Source organism: Pogoniulus pusillus, chromosome 11, assembly GCF_015220805.1.
Source record: "Pogoniulus pusillus isolate bPogPus1 chromosome 11, bPogPus1.pri, whole genome shotgun sequence".
NCBI lineage: Eukaryota > Metazoa > Chordata > Aves > Piciformes > Lybiidae > Pogoniulus > Pogoniulus pusillus.
In genome coordinates, this window is record NC_087274.1 from 24,334,907 (window position 1) to 24,358,038 (window position 23,132).

General features: G+C 40.9%; 1 protein-coding gene across 5 annotated transcripts in view; it reads left to right on the forward strand.

Moving 5' to 3' along the window:
* Positions 1-579: 579 nt before the first annotated feature.
* The window catches only part of KIAA0232 (KIAA0232 ortholog), a 59,962-nt gene continuing 37,409 nt past the window's right edge, over positions 580-23,132 (forward strand). For 2 of the 5 annotated variants that reach the window (XM_064151508.1, XM_064151511.1), the window contains exons 1-2: positions 580-1,081; positions 17,559-18,062. In XM_064151508.1, coding sequence (XP_064007578.1) covers positions 17,832-18,062 — 231 coding nt within the window. In that variant the 5' untranslated portion in view covers positions 580-1,081; positions 17,559-17,831. Of the gene's footprint in view, positions 1,082-14,897; positions 15,304-17,558; positions 18,063-23,132 lie in introns of those variants that run through there. The other 3 variants (XM_064151512.1, XM_064151509.1, XM_064151513.1) reach the window with 3 other exon arrangements.

The window sequence follows — 23,132 nt, forward strand, 5'->3', positions numbered from 1 at the left end:
TTCATTACTCCACGGTTGTGTAAACAGTTCTGATTAAGGTGGCATTTAACAAATTGGAGTACATTTTCCCCGGCTCCTGAGCTCACCTACTAAACCCGACTCTCAATAGCATCTATCTTCTAAAAGACGACTTGCCTTCCAGACGGGTTTTCATTTAGCAATAAAATAAACTTTATTTGCAAACCTTGCCCTGACAGTCATTCAGGATTTCACAAGGACTTCACATTACAAACACCGCCACACTGCATCATTATCCCCCGTTTCCACCTTCGCGTTCCTGCCCCGGCTTTGGGTGTTTCCCTCTCCCTTGTTAACGCAGCCAGCCAGCCCGAGAAGGCAAGGGGCCACCGCCCGCCCCCCCTCCCTGGTGCCGGCTGCCCCAAGGCGGGAGGGTCGGTGGTGCTGCTGCCCTCGCACGCTACTGAGGCGGCCCGCGAAGGCTCCCTCGCCGCCAACCGGCCGGTGACTTTCAAACGCCTCTCTCCCGCCCCTTTTCTCCTCAGGAGCCCGGCGAAATAGCGCGGCCTCTCACGGCAGGCGGGGCCGGGCCGAGGCTGTACAACCAGGGCACAGGGACAATTTCCCTCCTCCCAGCTCCCATCCTTCCTGCGCGGCCGCCCGTCCGCCATGGAGTCGGCTCTCTGGCGCCCGGGCACTACTGGACGGGCACGGAAGAGCCCGTCTTTGCCGCACAGGCTAGCCGCCGGCGCGGCGAACAGTCTAGCGCGCTCCTAGCCGCCACCCCACTGGCCGGGCACCCCGGTGAGGCCGCACAAGCTCTGCCAGCTCGCCCGGGCGGCGGCATGCGGGACGCCCTCTGGGCGGAAGGATACGGGGAGGAGCCTGCGGCGCGGTCCGCCGGGGCGCTGAGTCCTGTTGCCGGGTGACGGGGCGACCGGCCCCCTCCCTCCCCGTGGCGCTGGGAGCCGCCGCTGCCGCCGCCGGTTTACGTAACGCCTCTCAGGGCAGGTCCCGGCTCCGTCCCGCCCGTCTCACTCGGGGACGGCAGCAGCGGGACGGAGTCCGCCGCCTCCTCCGGCTGCCAGAGGCCCCAGGGCTCCGCTCTACGCTGCCACGGCAGGTAAATGCCCGCCGCGGGCCCGGGGAGCAGAGGGAGGAGCAGGACTGGGAAGAGGGCGGCAGCCGCCCTCCCTGTGGCATGGCGAGGACGGAGTCAGGAGGCAACGGGCGATTCGCCTCCCCCCGTTTCTTCCCGCCGCGCTGAGAGACGAGGGGGGAGCGCCGGGCCAGCGGCTCAGGGCCCGGCGGAGAAGGCCCGCGCTGGCCCGCTCTCCCCTCCTCTCTGTGCTAACAGCCCGGGAAGAGGAGGAGTTGTGGGGCTGGGCCTGGCCGGCGCTGGGAGGAAGGTTTCCCGGGACGGCGTGTCCCGCTTCTCGGCTGCGCCTGCCGCAGCGCGGCGGGAGTGTGTTGGGGAGGCCGGGGGGCAGTGTCGGAGAGAGGGGAGGAAGCGCGGCGACTGGAGGAGAGGGGCCGAGGAGGGGGTGACAGGGAGCGCCAGGGGCCGGGCTGGGGGATGGGGGGGGCGAGCGGGGGGTGCTGGCTGCAGGCCGACGGCGAGGCAGAGCTCGGGGGCGGGGCTGGGGGCCCGGCCGGGGTGCCCCGGTCCGAGCGTCTGCCAGGGAGCTGAGCCCTCCCTGTCGTATGTGTCGTCGTCGTCCCCGCACTGCACGCCTTCATCCCAGATCGGCCCCTGGGGTTCCAGCGTCAGGTGAAGAGCTTGTGCCGACTGTCGGGAGGGAGACGCCGGCCTGGAGCGGGAGCCGTGGCTCCGTGCCTTCGGGCCAGGTCACGCCTGGGAGGAGAGGGGGGAGAGTAAGGCGGCACCCAGCACCCACCCGCCGTGGATACCGGTCTCCGCCGATGTGGCCCCGCGTCAGTGGACGGGAAACCAGAGGATGCAGTGCTTCGGGTCAGGGTAGCGACAAAATGAGCCGAGCAGCCCCTTTCCTTCCCAGCCTGACCGTGAGGCTGAAGTGACAGGGCTCTGCGCAGCTCCCCCGGGCTGCTGGCAGGCATGCGGGTTTTGCTCACGCCGTGACCTTTCATCCTGTGCGTAATTCTACAAAGCGCAGGCAGTGGCCGCTGACCGGCGAGGGAGAGCTGGCAGTCGCCTGTAAATGCCTCGGACGGGAGCAAGTGGAAACCACCTCTGCTTAAGCCAGGCGTTACAGAGTTGCCCTGGGGGCCGATCTGATGGGACTCGTTCCCCTCCTCTTTTTTTTTATTTTTTTTTTCTTCTCCCCTTCCAGCAGCATTGTCCTTTAGGGGCCTATTGAAGGCAAAAGGCGTATAGAAGGGCTAGGGCTGCTGCTCTTCCAGAAGGAGGAGCTGGGCTGATCGCAGAGTGACGGGAGCCGCATCCTATGGCCGCTCGGAGCTGCCAGCCACCTGGGCGGGCCCCGCAGGGCCGCAGCCTCTCGTAGGCAATGGGCGGGGTGGGGGGGTCCGACAAGGTTCGGCGAAGGTTACAGCTGAATGCAGAAGTGACACAAACTGATACTTCGTTCCAGCAAACTCATTTCCATCTTCTCGTCGCGTCCCGATTAAAAAGTATGCCTTTATTAAGGCATGTCATGAAACTTTGAGACAAGCAAAAAGTGCGATGCTGCTTTTTCTGCTTTGCCTTTGTTTTAATTGCTCATTGCAGTACCTGATACTGATCTGAAGGGTGAAAATCCTAAGATTTGCTTTTCCTTCCAGTTCAAAGGCATCTTGTATTCCGATGTTTTTTGTGTATAATACAGGTTGTAGTTTATAGATCTGGGATCAGAGGACCCCGTAGTACCAGTAACTGATTTTCCTCGTGTCAGACCCTTTAGGTGTTCACCCTTATGCTGCCCACCATATATTACTTTTACGTTCCTGGGATGGGGTGGGAATTGCAAATGAAATTTGGTTTCTAAACTGTCAAAAGTGAGCTCACAATGATTCAGTAGAAAATTGGGTAAAACAAACTACTTCACTGCAAAGCTTAATAACCAAGTATTGCAGGCTTCTCACAATCCATGGAAGTCTGAAATTGACATTTTTCTTTATTACTTAAGACAGAAATATGCCTTATAAAAGTAAATGACATGGAACTTGATTGCTACTTGACATGTAACTGTACAGATTTTATTTTGTACTAATTCCCCATCTGCTGCATCTTGTCAGTATGGTTATGCTAAAATGGTAGTGTACAATCCCTTTTTTCCAATCAATAAAGTGTGTTGTATAGGTATAAAAATCTTCTTATTTGGCTATTGAGATATCAGAAGGGAACTTGAATAAAATGGGTATCACACTACATATTTACGATGTCCTTAATTTTCAAAGACTAAAAATTGTGGCATAAATCCTGCCTTGTGCACCGTATTGAAAGCATCAACAGTTTATATCCCTACCATATTCCACTTAGCAGATATTCCCATGTGTACAGTCATAGAACTTCATCAGTTCATTTGTTTTGTGCGTTGTGGGGATGAGATTCTTTGAGACCACAGATTCTGCAAATTTGGATGAGACACATGACACCATAGCTTTTATGCTTATCAGGAATTAAAAGGAAGGATGAAGAGAGTTGTATGTGACCCAAGAAGAAAAAATGGAGGCCTTGAACTTCTCTTGTTATCTTAATATGCTGATTTCATAGTCTGCATTCCCCACTGCTTTTGTTGCTGTTCTTTATTCTCTGAAGAGAAATTCTATAAGCGTAAAATAACATCAGCATTTCCCTTTGCTTGTTTGCTGTGCATTCTAGCAAGAATAGGGACAGAAGAAGGCACTGCTTATAACTTTTGTCTTTCTTGAATATCTTGTTTCTAGGTGGATAGAGGGAAAGAAGGAAGTCAAGGGGTGAATTTTCTGTGGAATTTTATTGATCTTCAGGCATAGTGCTGTAGAGTCGGGATAGATTTCCTTAGCTAGAACCCTGGCCAGATCATCTATCAGTTTGCTTTTTTAAGCTTTGTGAGAAGCAGCATACAAAATTTCTGATGATGGACATTGAAAGTAGTATGTGTTAAATACTTCCTTTAAAGACATCTAAACGTTAGTCTTCAAAATAAGAAATTTTAGATCTTAGAGCTCTTTTTAAAAAATCTGGGTATTTTTATTATTATTAATATTATTTTGAGAAAGTAAGATACCCTTATTTCTTGTTATTCTATTGCAGCTTGGTTTTCTTTCTTTTCTTAAGACATGCATTTGTAGCATAGGTTTCATGCCTGATATCCTGATGTCAAACCCCTAAAACTATATAATGGCAATAACAACTAATAGCTAATAACTAAGAGTAATAACTTGTTACTCATTATAGTAATAAAATCTAGTAAAGCAGAACACGATGAAGACAGCAAGATTTAGAATTCCTGTAGGCTGAGAGAGGTAGTAGCAAGAGCTATTCTTGCTTTCTAAGCTGCCACTGGAGCCTGGAATACAAATGATCTTCTAGAAACTGTTAAATATGCTGTGTATATTGGGGTAGTTTCTTCTATAATTGTAGAAAGGAGTTTTTGTGCTGGGTCCATCCCCCCAACCCCACCTCAAGATTCTTTTCTGAGCAGAGTCAATTTCATGATATAAACCAAAAATCTTTAGATGAATATTTGCATGCACAGTTGTATTTCAATGTACAGTGAAAAAGAAAATTGACTGATAGGAGGGAACAGTACAGCTTTTTTAGTAATTTGGAAACAATTTACCAGAATTTTGTAGGCGGAAATACCAGATAATTGCAGGACTGTCAGTGTTTTAGCAGAAAAAGATCTAGACGAGCTAGTTAGAATATTTTTATTAAAAAGCATCTCATTCTACTTTCCCAAAAGTTGGTTGGGTGTGTGTATAGCGGATATAGGAGGATTGAATTTGTATTTTGTTGGGCCACAGTGGTGGTTGAGGGAAGGGCTGAGTAGTTTGAACTTCCAGTGCAAAGATTATTCTTTCATGGACCTTTTACTAGAACTTATGTATCGACTTTTTGGAAGCTACTTAAATTTTATTCTGCTGTTCTTTGTGGTTTCATATGCAGGTGTTTGGGTTTGCCTGCATAAAACTATTAATTGATTGTTTCTGTATCATCTAGATTCTGTTAATAACTTGGTATCTGTCTTTCCAAGAGATTTCTTTCTAAGGCAGTAGCATGGCATTGTCAGTTATAAAGGATTTACATTCATTTTTTACTCTTGTGATGTTACCTGTAACAGAGGAGTTATCTCCAGTTTGTGTATAATCTGTCCTTGGGCTTGCTATAACAATACCCACTTTTAATATAATTAGGGCAATGCCTAAGTTACTTTTTTCTGTATTGAAGAAGTTTCAAATAAATGCTCCATGCTGGTTTTACTTTTGCCTGTAACTTACAAGGGTTGTTCTAGAAAGCATTGCACGTGAAAATTTATGCTTGGTGCAAATAACTTTTTAATAAATTGTAACAAGAATGAAATCTGAATAGTTTTGTGTTCTTTCTGAGGCTTTAAGAATCTTCTCCTAATTACTATTAAATTTGTGTAAGGAACAAGCTCTGTTGGCTAGAGTACCGGACCAGGACTGAAGAGGCTGCAGTTCTCCATGAGCTGTGTCACTGAGTGAATTCATACAACTGTTTCATCTTAATGTTCCTGTTTTAAGGTGCTTCATGGAAAGCAGGAGCTCTTAGATCTTTTGTATGTCAGTAAATTGTGTGAGTGTGGGCTTTTTTTGTTGTTACGGTTTGGTTAGAGGAACTAGCTGGGTAATAGAAGAATTCAGAAGGGATTTATAGTTGCATTGCAGATGAGATTTTGCATATATAGAGTGTGGAAGAAAGTATGGAGATAAGATGGTAGGAGAAGAGAGGCAGTTGAAGACTGGAAAAAAGAAAGCAACTTTTCACTAGATTATGTAGTTTTAACATCATTTGCAAGATACAAGTACTCTGCAAGGTTATTCCAGGTAACATTTGCTTGGATGAGACTTAGATGGGCATAATGATATGCAGCAGTAAAGTGAGAAAATGGGCTAAAACATACACAGAGTGTATGTTTAAGAAAAGTAGTTTGGTCGCCTAGCTTGTTTCATATATGCTTTTAAATAAAAGAAACTGTCTTAACAGCCTAAAGAAAAAAGGCTGCTTGAAGCATTACTAATGGAGAAATCAGTAATGTGCATTGCTGCCATTGGATGAGTAATTAATTCTCATTAAATCCTTTTGACGCTCTAATCTGCTATTACAAACTTGAAACAAATTTGAAGACTCTGTCAGAGTGGGAATGCAACGCTAAAACATGCAATGAATTTGGGACACAACTATCTTGAAAGAGGCAGAGCCAACTTCCAGTGATTTGTCTAATTGATGATTTTGGCTAGGAAACTTCAGGAAGAACTTCTACTATTTCATGATGTTTTAATTCTGCTGGCTGAAGATTCTGAGCTAGTGACTGTAACTAATTAGCTAAACATTGCTGCTGAGTGAATTCCTGGTCTTTTTTTTCCCCCGTGGTAGAAGTTCATGCTGCTGCTTATTTGCCTATTGCACTTAACAGTGAAAACAAATACTTACCTGTAATATTTGTGTATATGTGTGTGTGGAAATTTTTATAGCTGCTTTGCTGAATTGTGTGGGATAAAACAGGAGTTCTGAAATATTTCTCTAAGTCCAAATAGTAAATTTTCATGTTTATACAAAATGTTCTTTCACCACCGTCTCTGACCAGAATATCTTATCAACTTGTGAGAAACCTCAGAGTTTCATTTTTTAGTAACTTTGTTCTTGAGTTGTGAAAGAGTTGCCTTGGTTAATAATGCAGTAACTTCCTTAAGGAGAACTAATGTAACGCTGACCTGCTGTTTCTGTAAGAGGTTTTTCTGCTGGTGATAGTTAAATATTTTTCCTTTTAGTAAAATAAGATTTCAAGCTGTCATTTGAAGTAACAAAAAGCTATTTCAGTTTGTAAACGTTTTAAAAATAATCAATAGTAGTGGAAGTGGAAATATGATATAGCAACAACTATCACCACCGCTTTTGTCAAAAAAGAAGAAAGCTTTGTTTTCTTGGTGGTCTTACAACATAAACTGATACAAATACACTCAAATACTGAGAGGTTCTTTCATGTGAATTGTTACTCTGTCCAAAACTGCAGTCTCCTACTTCTGATCTCAATTTATTAAATTAATAGAATTTCATTTGCACACATTTTACACGTTTTCTCTGCTGCAAAGTTGGTACCTTCTCTGCAGGTTAAGTCCTAAAGCTTGCAAATTCAGCTTGTCCAAACTGAGCCTCTTGTGGCTTACACTGTGCATTTTTATATAGTTATTAATGAGAATTTTGAGACTTGCAAGTGAATTTAGGATAACTTTTTTTTTTTTAATGAAAAGAATTGCTGAAGAGACTGTATAATTATGCAATAGTTATATTTTGTTTTAAGCCCTTCATGAGGCTATTTTAAGCTTTTCAAAAAGATGATAATTAACTGGCATTGCAGGCCCAGTACAGAAAACTTCAGCAGTAAGCATTCAGAGAAGACCTTTCTACAAATTAAAGAAGTTAGTAAAACAAAGTGCAATGTATAGTGCATTCATTAACTAGTTAGCTGTTTATACAGAGCTAGATTATTAACTTTGGAAGTATAAATAGATGGAGAAGTATATACAGCTCTTAAATTAGTAATGTTTATTGGATCTTTGGAATCCATAGTTCATTCTCCTTTTCCCTCTCCAACTGAAAGCTGCAACATATGCCTAGGAATCAATTGTTTATTCAGTGAAATAAATTCTATATGGTTGCACTGAAAGAGTGGCCACTGAGCTGCTGCTGCAGTAGCTTTCCAACTGACATGGAGAACATTGAATATTTTATCAGCTGGGGGATGATTCCTGCTGGTGGCTGCTTGTGCCTTGGAGGAGGCTGGCAGTACTGGGCACAGTGGTGTCTGTGTCTTTTCATGGAGGTGTTATGAAACTGGAGGCAAGTCTGCTTTAATGGACACAAATGTAACTTAATGCTCAGGCCTCCAAGCCATTATTTTCCCACTCGGGAAAGGAGTTCAAGCACAGAGAAATAGCTGTCATTAGGAGGTAGTTTGAACTGTTCTAAAAGTTGAGGAAATAGGCATCAGGAGGGCAGGAAGGAGAGTGATTGAAATAGCATACATCTGTTGCTGGTGGATAACAAGTTAACTATGGGACAGCAATGTGCCCTTGTGGCCAAGAAGGCCGTCTTGGGGTTTATTAGGAAGAGTGTGTCCAGCAGATCAAGGGAGGTTCTCCTTCCCCACTACTCTGCCTTGGTGAGACCTCATCTTGAATACTGCATTCGGTTTTGGGCTCCCCAGTCTAAAAGGGACAGGGATCTGCTGGAGAGGGTCCAACAGAGGGCTACGAGGATGATTAGGGAACTGGAGGGCATGGCTTATGAGATGTTTATAAACATCTGAGGGCTGGTCAGGAGGTCGGGACAGGCTCTTCTCACTTGCTGCCTGTGATAGGACAAGGAGCAATGGGTGTAAGTTGCAGCACAAAAGGTTCCACCTCAACACAGGGGGGAACTTCTTCACTGTAAGGGTCACTGAAGCAGGCTCCCCGGAGAGGTTGTGGAGTCTCCTTCTCTGGAGCCTTTCAAGGCCTGTCTGGATGTGTTCCTCTGTGACCTGTGCTAAATTGTCCTGCTCTGGCAGGGGAGTTGGACTCAATGATTTCCTTGGGTCCCTTTCAACCACTATCATCCTGTGATCCTATCTTGCCCTTAGTTGACTGTATCCTCTGCTGTGGTGTTAAGCCTCAGATATGTTCTAGACTCTAGAGGTTGAAAAAGTCGATACAGTGAGACACAAGTTGAAAGATTACAGGTTTCACATGCTGAAAGTCCTGAAGGTAAATGTCTCAGTGAGATTAAAATGTGTGCATCCTTTGTGATCTCAGTTATACGTGGGTTGTTTTTTATTAACTCCGTTTATGTTCCTTAAATCTAACAAAGAGTTACTGAGGTATGGTGGTTGCTTGCATACATAATGAAAGGTAGAGCTTTGGTAGTGTCTCCGGGAAGATTCCAAGACCTCTCAGGCCCTGCAGCAGTCCATCCAGGGGCAATCCCTGTGTGTAACAGACTTGAAGTAAATGGGAAAGTGAGATGTCTGTCACTAGCTGTGCTTTGGTACACTGATGTAATTTTAAATTAAAAAACAAACAAAACCCCAAAACCAAACCAAACTTTTATGTGTGTGTGTATATATATATGTATATATGTAATGGGGAACATGAAATGCAAAATGCAACAGAACAGTTGGTAAACTGATGTTGGTGGTACTGAAATTACACTAATTTTAGAGAGAGTATTCAATGTCTACGTTTTTCAGGTGTACATGTGCTGCTTTCTGCAGCAGCACTCGCACTTCCCTCGGGTTCTCCATGCTTTGGGGATCCATAATGTTCTAGGCTAGTGACAGTGCAACATCTGCTTCTCTTGTACCAGACATGAAGCAATTGGAAATTTCTTTGTCATCTCCAGACTGCTGTTGAGGTGGGATTCTGTTTGTTTTGAGGCTGAATGATATCAGTGTGGGAGACAGCTGGCTGGGTCGGTAGGGAGTTTCTGTAAAAATGTTGCAAGTACCTATGATGTGTGTTGAAGTGTTTAGATTGACTTCCACACTTTATGTTCCAAAGAATAAAGGTGGTCTAAAAGACTTGCATCTGCATTAACTAAAGTGTAGGTTCTGAACTCTGCCTTGCTAAGGTTCTTTTGCTATACTTAAGTGGGCTGCTGCTGAAAGGGCAACCCCACTTCCTTGGCTTGTGCCAGATGTATGAATTTTGTGGCAACAGAGTTAGTAGCTTATTTGTATTTTGTGAACATTGGCCCACCAAAACCTTTTTTTTTTTTTTTTTTTTTAATTTCCATTTGGAATGAACTGATCCATTTTGTCCTAGGAACCACACAGGGGATAGGTAAAGTAAAAGGACAAAAGGATGTGAACAACAGGAAGGAACATGGGAGAAACAGCAGAACGTGCTCTCTTGGTGGCAGTGTGCAGTTGTAGTGCAATGTGTGTTACACTTAATAACTTTTGAGTCAGCAATACATTTTTTTTCTGTCAGTATCTGGTGATGTTTGTTACTGCTGGTGTAAACCTCCTCCATTCAGTTTTTACAAACTGGTACTTGTGCTGGCAGTAGTAATAATCACTTAAAATTTTGTCAGTCAATGCAGCATTGCTTTAAATTAATTTTTATGTAAAGAAAAAAACCCACTTAAATATTTACTTCAATTCCTTATCATTAGATGCTGATTTGCGTGAAAATTACTCAGATTACTGAGAATTCAGGATCCTGGCAATGTAGCTGTGTCCCCAGTGCAGGTGCCTCATCTGCCAATTCTGCAGTCCATTAACGATTGCTTCCCATAGCTGTTCCTGCTCTCTTGACAGGATTGATGTTCTGACATCTTGTAACAAAGTTCATATATGTTAATAATGTGCAGCCCTGTGAGAGGATCAGCTAATTGAACTCCTCCAGCTACTGTTTTTTTGAAGTCTTGTTCTTGTATTATGGTGAACATGAATGTTTTATAGGAACAGCTGTACTGGTTGAGACAAAGGCTTTGTCAAATCTGTACTTGCCTGGAACAGCATCTGTAAATGAGCCGTTACGGGCAAAAAAGAGCAGGGAGAGTGTATGTGATACCTCTGCTGAATACTCCCTCAAATCTCACGCTGTTTTCAGTCTAGGGGATTTCCTGACCCTAATGTGGTTTGTCTAATTGGTAACTCTCATGGGATCTCTTGTTCAATTTCCTTTGAAGTCCATCTGATTTTTTTTCCCTCAGTATCTTTTGGCAAATAATTTCTTGTAGCTGTTACGTGAAGTTTTGTACATTGCTCCTACTAAGTCCTTAGTGCATTCTGTTAAAAAAAGGCATTGGACAGTCAGTCTCTGTTGATGGAGGGGCATGTCTCTCTGATATTCCTGGATCAGGGTTGCATGTTATTTTATGTTCACTATCCCTGATAGCTTGTCATTCAGTAACTTCGTAACTCTGCCACCCATCTCATCTTGCAGGTCACTTATAAATTTGTTAAGCAATGCTGGTTCCAGTGCAGAATCCTACAGAACTCTATCAGTAACTCCCCTGGCATTGCCTTGGTGTTCTCTCTATTCTTTTTCTTTGGTAACCTAAGTAAATGAGGCTTACATGGTAGCTCTTGAATCCTATGAGTATTTCCATTAAGCTTTTATACAGGATTAGCAGCTTCAGATTTTCATTTGGGTAGGTGTTACGAAAATAAGCTTGCAGATTTACAAGAAAGAAAAATCCTGCAATAACACCCACATGCTGATTCTGCCTCCTGGGTTCTCTGGTTTGACTTAACACTGGAACCACAGCATAAGCCCAGGCCTCTTAGACATCAGTCAACTTCAGAACATATATCCACTACAAATGAGATTGTGTCACTCTTGCACGTCAGGATGGGACTTCTTAAAAAAGGAAATTCTGTGTACATCTACAAGTTAAGTCACAGAGCTGCTTTTTTGCTTCCAACCGCTTTTTGGAGGGTTCCTCACTTTGATTCTAGCCAGGTGTTTCAATCCTTGTTTCTCTTGGCACAGCAATACTTTTAAAGCTCTTGTCTGAATCGAGGTGGAAGCAGAGGCTTGTATACATAGCATAGACCTTATGAAGTTTTTTATTTTTCAATAGCGTTTCAGTGCCTTGGTCATGAATCAAGTCCCTGCTCTGCTGTTTATTGTACAGTAACATCAAATGTCACTAACTTGGAAGAAAGCTGTCCATGCTCTGAAGACTATACAGCCAAATTTTTTAGATTGTCAAGGAATGTGATTAAAAAAGAACAACCGCTACTTCTTCTGAATTCACATGTCTTTTAAACACCATGTGAAATTTATTAAGGACACAGATTCCATTGTTAGCTAGATTTTAAATAGGCTTTGTTCCTGGGCTTAGACAGTGCTCTGCCCAGTGTGTGACAGTTTGGTTCACTTGTTAAGGACTTGTTTAGATTTTTTCAGTGGGAAAAAAAAGAAAAAGGCAAGAAAAGAAATGATGGTAGAATTGCTGATTCCTCTACAATATATAAGAAGAATTTTGGACTTCTGTTGCCATCACGTCATGTGACTGTGCTTTTGATTTCTAGAAGGGACTGAAACATATTGAAGTATCTTATTTTGCTATTGACCCAACTTGGTAAAAGTTTCACTTTGATTTATACTAACTAGGATTTGCATTTTTTTTGCTATAAATACTTGTTAGGGAGAGGAAGGATTTGCTTTTAATGCAGCCATACTAAGGAAAAATGCTGCATCTAAAAAAAACTTTGTTCTGGTTAAAAAATGTGGACACTTACATTGACATTATATTAAAAAAAAACAATCTTTTTTTTTTTTTTTCCCTTCTTGCAGTGAGAAATTATCCTGTCAAAGACCATAGTGGGGGAAAAATCCTGTTGAAAAGGAGAGATATTAATTGTAATGTGTGTAATATACTGGTGTATTTCAAAGCATAAAAGGGGAAACTTTGTGTAAAGCAGCAGTTAGAGCTTAACTATTGTGTGAGGATGTGTTTGGTCTAATTGTTAACATATAGGAGTAGGCAGAGTGAAGCACTGGAAACACAAATGTGTTTTGGGAATGGAAAGAATCAAAAAGTAGCATCTGATGCTTTATCCACAAGATTGATTTCTCTGCAGTAGAAGTATCAAAATGTGTAAAGAGTAACGTTGAGGTTGGACTTTATTTGCAGACTGTACAAATAAATAATATATTAGTTTTCAACTTCATTCAATTTGTAAGCCCTGATGGTTTTTTTTTTTTTTTTTTTTTTTTTTTTGTTTTCTACTAAGAGCACAGACCCCAGGTGTATCCTTAAGAAAGCCTGAATGCTTGTTAAAGCATTAACTCTATGTATTTTTTTCATTTGCAAAAAATGTTTATTCAGAAACTTGCTGTGTGGATACATAATTTTCAGAGGCCTCTTGATGCTGATAAAATACAGATGAAGTTAGTTTAGATTAATTCAGTGGGTTTTGTGGTTTGGATTTGGTCTCTGTTTTCTGAGATTAGAAACAATTGGGGAAAAAATACTTTTAAGCTTCTTAAAATACTTTTTTGGTAGAAAATGAAGTTATGTAGGTAAAAGAAGTGAAAATGTCTTGCTTGGCAAGAGCTTTTAGCCAATCTACTCTTTGAATTGATAGTCTGATAAGAACAGTGACATGTGCTAGAGTGGTGGGCTTGTATCAAGCCTCATTGAACAGTGATTTAATTTCCCCTTTGTTTAGCTGCCCTCTCTGATAATCTTAGCAATTTGACACTATCATGCTGTGTTCTGGTAGTCTTCACAAGGTCTGTGGCTCTCATGGCTATAGTACCAAGAAAGGTTTTAAAAAAGTACTTCATGTATTTCTTATGCCAATAGCTGTATTCCGTTTCACTTACTGGGAAGAGAGGGATTGCTTAGTCTTCAAAAAAGGTTATTTACCGTGCAAGAGATGGCAAATATGGTATATACAAAATTATATTTACCATGTTGCCTGGAGTGGACCTGCAGTTTCTACACCATTGATCCTTTTTTCTTGTTTCTTGCTATAGATTAAGTTGTTACTTTTCCATAATTGATCTCAGGAGACTAAAACTCAGTTGTTCGCAGCTGTCTGATTTAGGTCAAAAGACTATTCAGTGATTACCACACTAAGCAGAATTTTGAGAGTATGTATTTATTCTGAGATGATGGTCCAAACTGTAAAGTCTGCACCGTTTTTTTTTCACATTCCTTTGCAAGATGCTTCAAAAATTGGCTCTTGTGCCTTCAGTTGTTAAGCTGTTGACAGCTTATCTACTGGTGACCTTATTAAGGTCACTGATTAGTGTTAAAGAAACCCTGAGGTTACTTAATAAGAAAAATGTTACGAGAAAGTGGATAGAAATTCATTTGAAAGAACTTAATGACATATTTTTTACTTTAAGATTTGTAAGTCATCAGTAGTTTTCATAACTACAACATGTAGATTTTCCTTTGTTAATTCTTACTGTAAAATATGTCCTTCAATCATATTTTATATCTGGAAATGGAAAACTCTTTTCCCACCTTTGATTAGTAGCCTTATACTAATTACTTAGGCTGTGTTGTAGTCTCCCTGTTCAGATTGGTCGTGGTCATTGTGAGGATGGAGAAGATAATTTTTAGCAACATAAGATTAAAAAGGGCTGATAACTTCTGAGAAAAAGTTGTCTGTAAAATCGATCTTTGTATCTCTTAGCAAAGATGTTTGCTCTTTGAATGACTTGTATTAATTTTATATGAAATGCCTCTCTGTAGTACTGGGATGGGGAAACAGCTTGCATGAAGTTTCGTTAAACATATTTCCATTATCTTTTGCAATTAAAACTTTTTGTGTAAAGCAAATTACTTGACAGTTGTAAAATTAGAACTCTCAAATGTTATTTTGAAATCTTGTCGAGGTTTTTATGGCATGTTTGTATTTTAAGATTTAAAATATTGTCAAATTAGGTGACTGAGTATGATCAAACTAGGTGGGTTACTTAGGCATATTTCTTAATTCCTGTGAAATTTATTTCCCTCTTGCATTCTCTCCCCTCTACATCTGAAAAAAAACAAGACATGTTTTACCTGGTCAGCCAAAGTGAGTCAGTGCCTAGGAAATCTCAAGAGCTGTATTTCTCAAATGCAACATGAAAATTAGTGTTAAGATAGAAAAGAGAGGCTCCATTACCACCTCATTCGGGGAGAAGCGGAAGCATAAACTCAGGTCTTATTAGGTTCTGAGGATCTAAGCTATGTCTAAGTGATTCTTGATTGAAGTGATTCAGTATCCAGAAGGTCTTTAGTTTGTTGTATAGAATTAGAAAGGTTGAGTCGGAAGGATCCTCGGTGCTGTGGGCGGGGACATCTTTCACTAGATTAGGTTCTTCAAAAGCCTGTCCAGCCTGACCTTGAACAATTCGAATAGGTCGTTCACAGCTTCTCAGGATAAACTGTTCCGCCCTCATTGTAAAAATGCCTTCCTTGTGTCCTATCTAGATCTACCTCCTTTCAGTTTAAATCAGTCAATCATCCGTTGTCCTGTCGCTGGACCCCTTATAAAAGGGTCTGTTCCCAGAAAGTACAGAAAGGCTGCAGTAAGATCCCACTGCACCCTTCTCTTCTCCAGGCTGAACAGCCTCGAGTCTCAGCCTTTCTTCGTAGGAGTGGTGCTTCAGCCCTCTGATTTTCGTCACCTTCCTCTGGATCTACTTTAACAGCTGCGCATTTTTCTTCTGCTGGGGTCCTCAGAGCTGGATACAGTATTCCAGGTAGGATCTCATGTGAGTGGAGTAGGGAGGGAGAATCTGCTGGCCGTTCTTCTTTTTATGCAGACCCTTGAAACATGGGGTTTAAGGCTGACTGGAGTTGACTTAGGGGAATTTTTATCGTGTGTTGTGCTGTGGAGTACCAACGGGAGAAAGGTGAAATACATATTTGTGTGGAATTTACAATTATGAGAATATGAATCACTTCAGAGTTTGGACTTGTGGATCTTGGAGTATCTTGGTCACGCTATTAGCCTTTTCTCACGCTTTCCGTTTTCAAATTATCTGATGAAGCAGTAACTGCTGGGACTGTTTCAGGAGGTTTCTCCCTACTGTTACTCGTGCTTACTTCTGAGATTTTCACTAATACAAGTATGTACCTGACAAAGATTTAATGCTCTTGTGTTACTACTTCCTCAAAATGAGCGTTGCTATCAGAGAGGTAGTGCAGCTTGTGGTAGTTTGAAGCCAGCTGGAATATTTTGGTGAGGAGAATTAGATTATAGGCTGTAAAAAGGAAACAGTGGTGATGTCCGTTTCACTCGTGGGCTGGCTGACATGTATAAAAACAAGAACACAAACATAGATAGCACAGCTTCTCGGTCTCTGGCTGCCTGAACTTTTCTCCCTAACCTGCTATCTAACTAATCCTTCTGCTTTCTAACTGCCCTGGCCGAATCTCCAGAATCACCTTGAAGGGGTTGGGAGCTCCTCCTGGGGACTCTGTTTTCTGGGAGGGCTGTTGCGTTTCTGTATTACTTTTTTTTAAACCTGTGTATTTCTGTATATAGTGTAAATATCTGCTTATATATTGTGCTAATGTAAATGTAAAGCTTCATTCTAGTTTTCACATCAGCTGAGTCTAGTCTGGGTAATTTCATAAGGGGGAGGGGGGCGGGTAACACCCAAACCGTCACACAGCTTTATCTTATTTGAGGGTTTTGTCAGCTCTAGCAACTGGTTATGATGCCCTTATTTTTGCAGTTGACATAGTAAAGATCAGAAATACACAGTTGTACCTGGGTGGTGATGCAAAGGAAGCTCATTAAAATGCAGCCTTTTTTTGTGTGGACATGGAGATCAGCTGTAAGGTCGCTTTTCAATTTCCTTTGGCTGCAAGCCACATGCTGCCCACAGTGCATAGTTTAGATAGATACATTCGGTGATGTCTGTTCTGAGAGTGTTGAGCAACTTGCAGTGGAGTGGAAACAAAACAGTACATTTTGCTTAGATCTTTTAGTCTTTGTTTCCTTTCAGTGAAGGGGTATTTCCTGTTAGGATTGAAACTTTGCTTTCTCTTGCTGAGAGAAAGCTGGAGAGAAAGGCAGATTGGCATGTGGCTGATGGACAGCCCAGTCCAAAAATGTTTTTTTTTTGACTAGTATTTTCTGGCTTAGAGGACAGAATGCCCACGTGTGGCGCTTGCACCTCCTGCTCCTTACTTAACAATATCGATTTGGAGTTGCAGGCATAAATGTTTGGATGGGTTATATTTTAGGATATGGTTTAAAATGTAAGCTCTCAGGTAAGACAGCTGTGTGCTTTCTGCGAAGAGGGTAAAATGTTAATTATGGTAAACTGTTCTGATGAAATTTTTAAAGTTATTCCGGAGATTTCAAGCTTTCTAAGGACAGATTTTGGATGGTAAAATGTTTTACTGTCTGGAGACAAGACAAATATTTAAACAAACAAACAGTAAACAACCCCCAAACCTGACACCTGAAGATAGCAACTGTTCTGTGGTAGGATTTATTAAACTTCAGGCCAGATGGATTCAATAATTTTTTTTTTTAAATAAACAACACGCTTTTTCATATTCCAGAAATGGAAATAATTGCAAACCAGTAGGATTATATTGTCTTCTAGTGAATGTGAAATATACAGCCAGTTTATGCAAACTGACATAGATTTTTAGGTGTGTTCTTTTTAATCAAAGTGGGTTTTCTTCAGCTGCTAGTGAAAGCAATAAGTCTCCACTTTCCAATAGATCTAAGTCAGACATATATTTCAGTCAACCGATTAGTTGTGAGGTCTGTAATGAAAGAGTCTAGCTTCTTGCATTAAGAAGTATCTTTTCTAAAAGTCACATTTAAACTGGAAACAGTTCCTTCAAAATGGCACTGAACAGGAGCGCTGCAGACATGGAGTGAGCAGTATTTAAACAACTGCTTTCTACATTGGGTGCTTATTTTCACTGTTTAATATTATTAATGTATGGATACATATTATCACAACTTATCATTTTTTCCTCTTTATAGGTCCTGCTGGGGACTTGCATCTGGCCTCAATGTGAAATTAAGGTAGAAAAACACATCTACATATGTGTTTGCTATTAGGATTTAGTTTATTCACTGGTCATGCCTGAAGAGTGATGTTCGTCTCTAGACGGCTAACTGCCAGGAAATATAAATGATTGTCCTAGAAGTCAAGCCTCTCTCCTATTTACTGGAGTGAAAATCACCTCCAGATACCGACGGAATATCAACTGCAGAAAATGCTTCACCTTATAAGGATGCCAACCACCTAGATTCATGCGCCCTATCTGTACGGTTGTTGTGGATGGTTTGCCATCTGAAAGCTCCTCAAGCTCTTATCCAGGCCCTCTATCTGTTTCTGAAATGTCTCTGCTACATGCTTTGGGTCCAGTGCAGACCTGGCTGGGACAAGAGCTAGAGAAGTGTGGCATTGATGCCATGATTTATACTCGGTATGTCCTCAGTCTTCTGCTGCATGATAGCTATGACTACGACCTGCAGGAACAGGTATTTACATATTTTAGATGTTGTCCAGTGAAAGTGAGTTCTTGTATCAGTTATGTTTTGTGTATTGTACATGGGCATGGCTTAGATGGGGAGGTGGTTGTTTTTCAGTTTGGGTGGCAGGGGGGTATAAACCACACTGTAGTCAAATTTCATGGGTTAACCAAGATTAATGTAGTTTACTCTATGAGCTATTAACATTTTCACATTCCTACAGCAGATACCAGAATTACTAACACTGAAATTGTTCTGCATCATAAATGCAGACCTTCAGTACATGTGATTTTAAGGTTAGTTTAATATTGAGACATCAGTAAACTAACGTAATTCTTACAAAGTGTGTGTCAAATTGTCCTTTTCACAGTAGTTTGCAGGTTCCTCATCACTTCTCATGGATTTCATATTGTGCTTTTTTCAGTAAATAATAAAAAAATACAAACACTTTTTAAAAAAACAAGTATTTAAAATACATTCTTGATCATATGTTAATAATCTCTTCTAAAAGAATATTAAGGTGCAACCCTGATAAGAGATGTGCGGAAGAGTCATGAAGCTGCTCTATGTGGCTGTGGTTCAGAAAGGGCGGAGGAAGAGGAGTGGAGCTCTGGGTGGGATGGACATCACTGTTACTGTTTCCCATGTAACTTTGTTGCTGTGGATTTTACACCTCATTCCAACATAGTTTTCAGTCCTGATTTCACCTCTTTGTAATTTCTCTACATCATCAATGTATATCAAAATACTTTTAATAGTGGTTTTCTGGATATAGGATTTGGAAAAGTTCTGGTGTTTTCAAGAAGGAATGAGGATGATGTTGAACATAGACTTATGGTGGCTGTGACCACAGTGAGAAGAAAGGAAAGAAAATTGGGTGGCTTAATTATATATATATTTTTTTTGTTGCTGTTGTTTTGGTTATATTTATAACTATTTCAGAACTTTATTTTTTTCCTAGTTTACCTTTTTTAATAACCCAGCAAGGGCAGGGCAAGGTTGTGAAATACGTCTAAATGTAACTGGAGCAGAAAAAAGTCTTAGCAACCATTACTGTGTATAATGTCCTTCATTATGCTTCCCTTGTGCAAAACAGAAAACTTGATGTGTAAAAGTCTTTTTTTTTTTTTTTTTTTGTTCAGAAGTTTATCTGACATCAGTGGAAGTCACCATGAACCACCTTATAGTTAATAAAATTCCCTTTGACTGCAGGTACTCCATGGAATGTACCTTAAGAGTGAATTTACCTAGGTCTTGGTCAGACACGAACAGCTGTATTTTAGAAGAGGACACAGAAAAGTTCCAAAACTTGTATGGTGTAGGGTGAGGGTAGAAAAAAATAGGAAACAAGTGAAACCACACCAGAATTTGGAAAGCTTTATGAAAAGCTCTGTGGCCTTATGGGAAAGATGAGGACTCTTCTGTCCATCTGAGCGTATAGTCACCACTGCGAAGTCACTGCTGTGATAATTGGAAATGACTGAAGTGCCATAATTAGTTTTCTTTTCATCAGGCTTTGGAAGAAGCAGGATAACCCTATTATGAAAACATCATTCAGTTTATTTCTCCTTTCGATACCTTAACTGGGTGCTTTGTGGGCTGAACAGCAGAGCCTTAAGGAATGTGTCTGTTCTTTTTCCAAGTTGATTATCTGAATCTAGTGAGCCAGAGAGAGAAGAATGCCACATGAGTAGCCAAAACCTGTGCTGTTGAGTGGGTGCTGTAGTAAAAACATGCAGGATGTCTTGTGAATGACATCGAGGTTTAAAGAAGCTGGAATTTTCCACCTCCTCCAATTTGATCTTGCTTATAACATAGTTCTGTTACATTTCTTCCTTCAACTTGGAACCAATGTTTTGTAAGTTTTGAATCCATTTAGTGGGAAGGATGACAATTCTGTGGTAATGATTGGATGCATGTGTTGTGAAACGTGTTGCTACCTATCTCGAGCGGCATAGTCTTTGAAAACTGCAGTAGAGATTTCTTATGTCGAGGAAATCTTAAAACGTCTGATTGTACTGTTACTTATTGTAGTTGTACTTACTACCTCTAAACCAAAGTTTAAAGTGCCAGGTCATTTGTATGACCTGGCACTTTAAACTTTGGTTTAGAGTCATTCAGAAATAAGAAAATCTGTACTCTGAAGCATATGTTTACATATAAGCAGTCTCTCTTTAGGGGATAAATAGAACATTAGGACAAAGGGGGAAAACAAATCCAGTGTTGTTTACAAACTGGGGACAAAAGCAGCAATTAAACATAATATAGGAGTAAAATAAAGTTGCTGAACTTCTTTAATTCCCATGGAAGAGCTGTTTCTTATTCCTCAGGAATTTTCTCTTCTATGTAATTCCTTTGATTCGTCAGAAAAATGACAGAAATTCCAGGGAAAGAGCTGTTCTCAGTAGTGGGATGGTTATGATTTCTCCCCAGATTAGAGGACAGTTATAAAGAGGATGGAGAATCTCTACTCAAAAGGAACCACGCAGAAAAGATGAGGGACAACTGGGCTTAAGTTGCACTGGGTGAAATTTCAGTTCAATATGAGAAAGAACCTTTTTTTTTTTTTTTTGTGGAACAGCCTCAGGCATGACAGGCTCCACTGCTGGAGGTTTTCAACATCTGGTAGAACAAGGTGCTGGATACGAGACTCCTTTTCCCTTGAAAGGGTGGACCAAATGATCTTTCAAGGTCCCCTCTAACTTGGGCTGTTCTATGATTCTGTAATTCTTTGCTTCTGGAACTCTGTTACTATGGGGAGTAATTAGCTGTTACTTGTTCCCTAGAATACAACAATGACTTCTCTTTTAGACAGCTTAGAAGTAATGTGTGGTCTCTGAACACAGAGAATGGGATACTCATGAACAATTCTTTGCAATGAAGTGTTTTTTTGGAGGATGGTGAGGAGAATACTGTGTAAGTCACCTGCATTGGAAATATTGCAAACTGAAGTTAAGATAAACATTAAGACTTTTCCACTTCAGAATGTTGATGATGTCATCAACACTGTTTCAATTGCTTCAGGTAGCCTCCTTCCATGCTTTCTTTATAGTGTTTGGTGTCCTTAACTGTAGGAAAGAAATGAAACTCTGAAGCCTTGGACTGATGTTCTGTCAGTTAAGCACAGAAGGATTTAAAATAAACAGTGAATGAAAAAACATCCCCAGTCTTACAAGGCATAGCCAGCTATTTAAGGCTTTGATTTTACTGCATTATCAGTCCCTTTTCCTTGCATTTAAAGTAAGTATTTCAAAAGAAAATAGTAGGTTTGATTGACTAAGTCTTCAGAGTTATTTTTTAGAATAAGAAGGATATTCCCTTCAGATTTGCTAGTAAATGCACAACACTTGCTCTTAGTTCTTAATGTTTAACCAGCTAGTTGCTTTAAAGACTTGTGATTGCTTTTTAAGTGCTAATTAAGAGCGTGCTTGCAGATACACATCCGTACTCAAACCAGTTTGTGATACAGTAAATATTGCATTAAGATAGTGTAATCTGCGTGAAGTGCAAGGCATTGCCTTAAAACACGTTTTGTGTGAAACGTTAATTCACTGACCTGTGTTTGCACAGCATTAAAAGCAATGCTCTGTGTTTTATCTTTTCTATACTCTTTATAAGAATAGCTGCTCCTGAATGTAACAAGTCCATGTGTTGTTGCCTGCAGACTCTTCTCCCTTTATGAAGGTTTTTATTAAAACAACCCTCCCAAACCCAACAGCTAGACACTGAGATAAAGCCTTTGTTTAAAAGCCTCTGGTCATGCAGTGTGGAGGTCTAAATGCATTTATTGTGCATACTTTCTGTATCAAGTATCCTTTGTTGCTACTTCAACTGATTTTGGAAGCTGACTTTTTTTCTGATCCTCAAGTGTAAAAATCCTAAAAATTGCTTGTTTATTTGTGGCTTGGAGTTTTGTGTGTGTGATTGTTTGTAAATATTTCCCTAACTCTCAGAATTACATAGCTGATTTACTGCAGACTCTAGTCTTTTGTCACCAGCATGAGATTTTTTCCTTTTGATCTTTCTGTTTCTAAGACAGAGTTTCATTCTGGAAGACTAATTATTTGTAGACTGATTTGAAATAGTTCCATTCAGGTAATCTTTTACATGGAGGGACAAGTCTTCAGGATGAGAGCTACACTTATCCTGACTCTCTCATAATAGTTTTTGTTCTTACTTTTTCATTATTAGCACATACACATTTAATGTTGAAAATACAGTCATTTTTTATGTATTAAAACCAGAGCAGTTGAAAAGAGAGCACAGCCTGTATATGCTAAATTTAGGTCTTTGTGGGTTTTATCTCTAAATGCTTTTGGCCTGTCACTCTGAACTGGGTTGTGGCTGTCATTGCCAACTCTGCTGGATTTGACTGGTGTGCATTTGACTGGTGATGGGACTCTTTACTGACATCAAGGTCCCAAATCCAGCAATCGAGGGGTGTTTGTTCAGTCAGTCATCCCATGTTAACCCAGTAGAGTGACCTGCTGTCGAGATTTATATTCTAGTAATGGATATTTAATTCTTTTCACATGTGTTTTAGGAGGAAGAGGGTGTGTTTTATGTGAAAATCTCATCCGTAACCCAAAGATAGGAGGGGATTTAATCTTTGTGTTAACACTAACCCTTTATTAGTCTGGCTGGTGGCTACTTAACAAAAGATGATGATGCAGATTCTAGTGTAACTATAACTGCTCTTTTGTCATCCCTAAGAAATAACTTTGGGTCATTCAACCCCCTGTTTATGTGTGTTTGTTTGTTGTTAATGCATTACAGTATGCAGAGTGTGGCTTAGTTACAGTAGGATAACACTGTGTCACTGCTACACATAAGTGTCATTAAGTTTCACCAGCAACTTGAAGAAGTAAATTTCTTAAATGCAAAATATTTTCAGTTCTGTTAGTTTTGGTGCTTACTTATGTGCAACATTCCTGTAGGGACAATTGTAGATGTTTTCTGACCTTAGCTTTTTAATCATACCCCAAACCAATATGTAAAATTCCACTTTTGGAAATTTGTGTGTGAGGAAGAGAATAGGTAGGAAAAGGAGACAAGACTTCTGCCTGTACATTTTTGTGT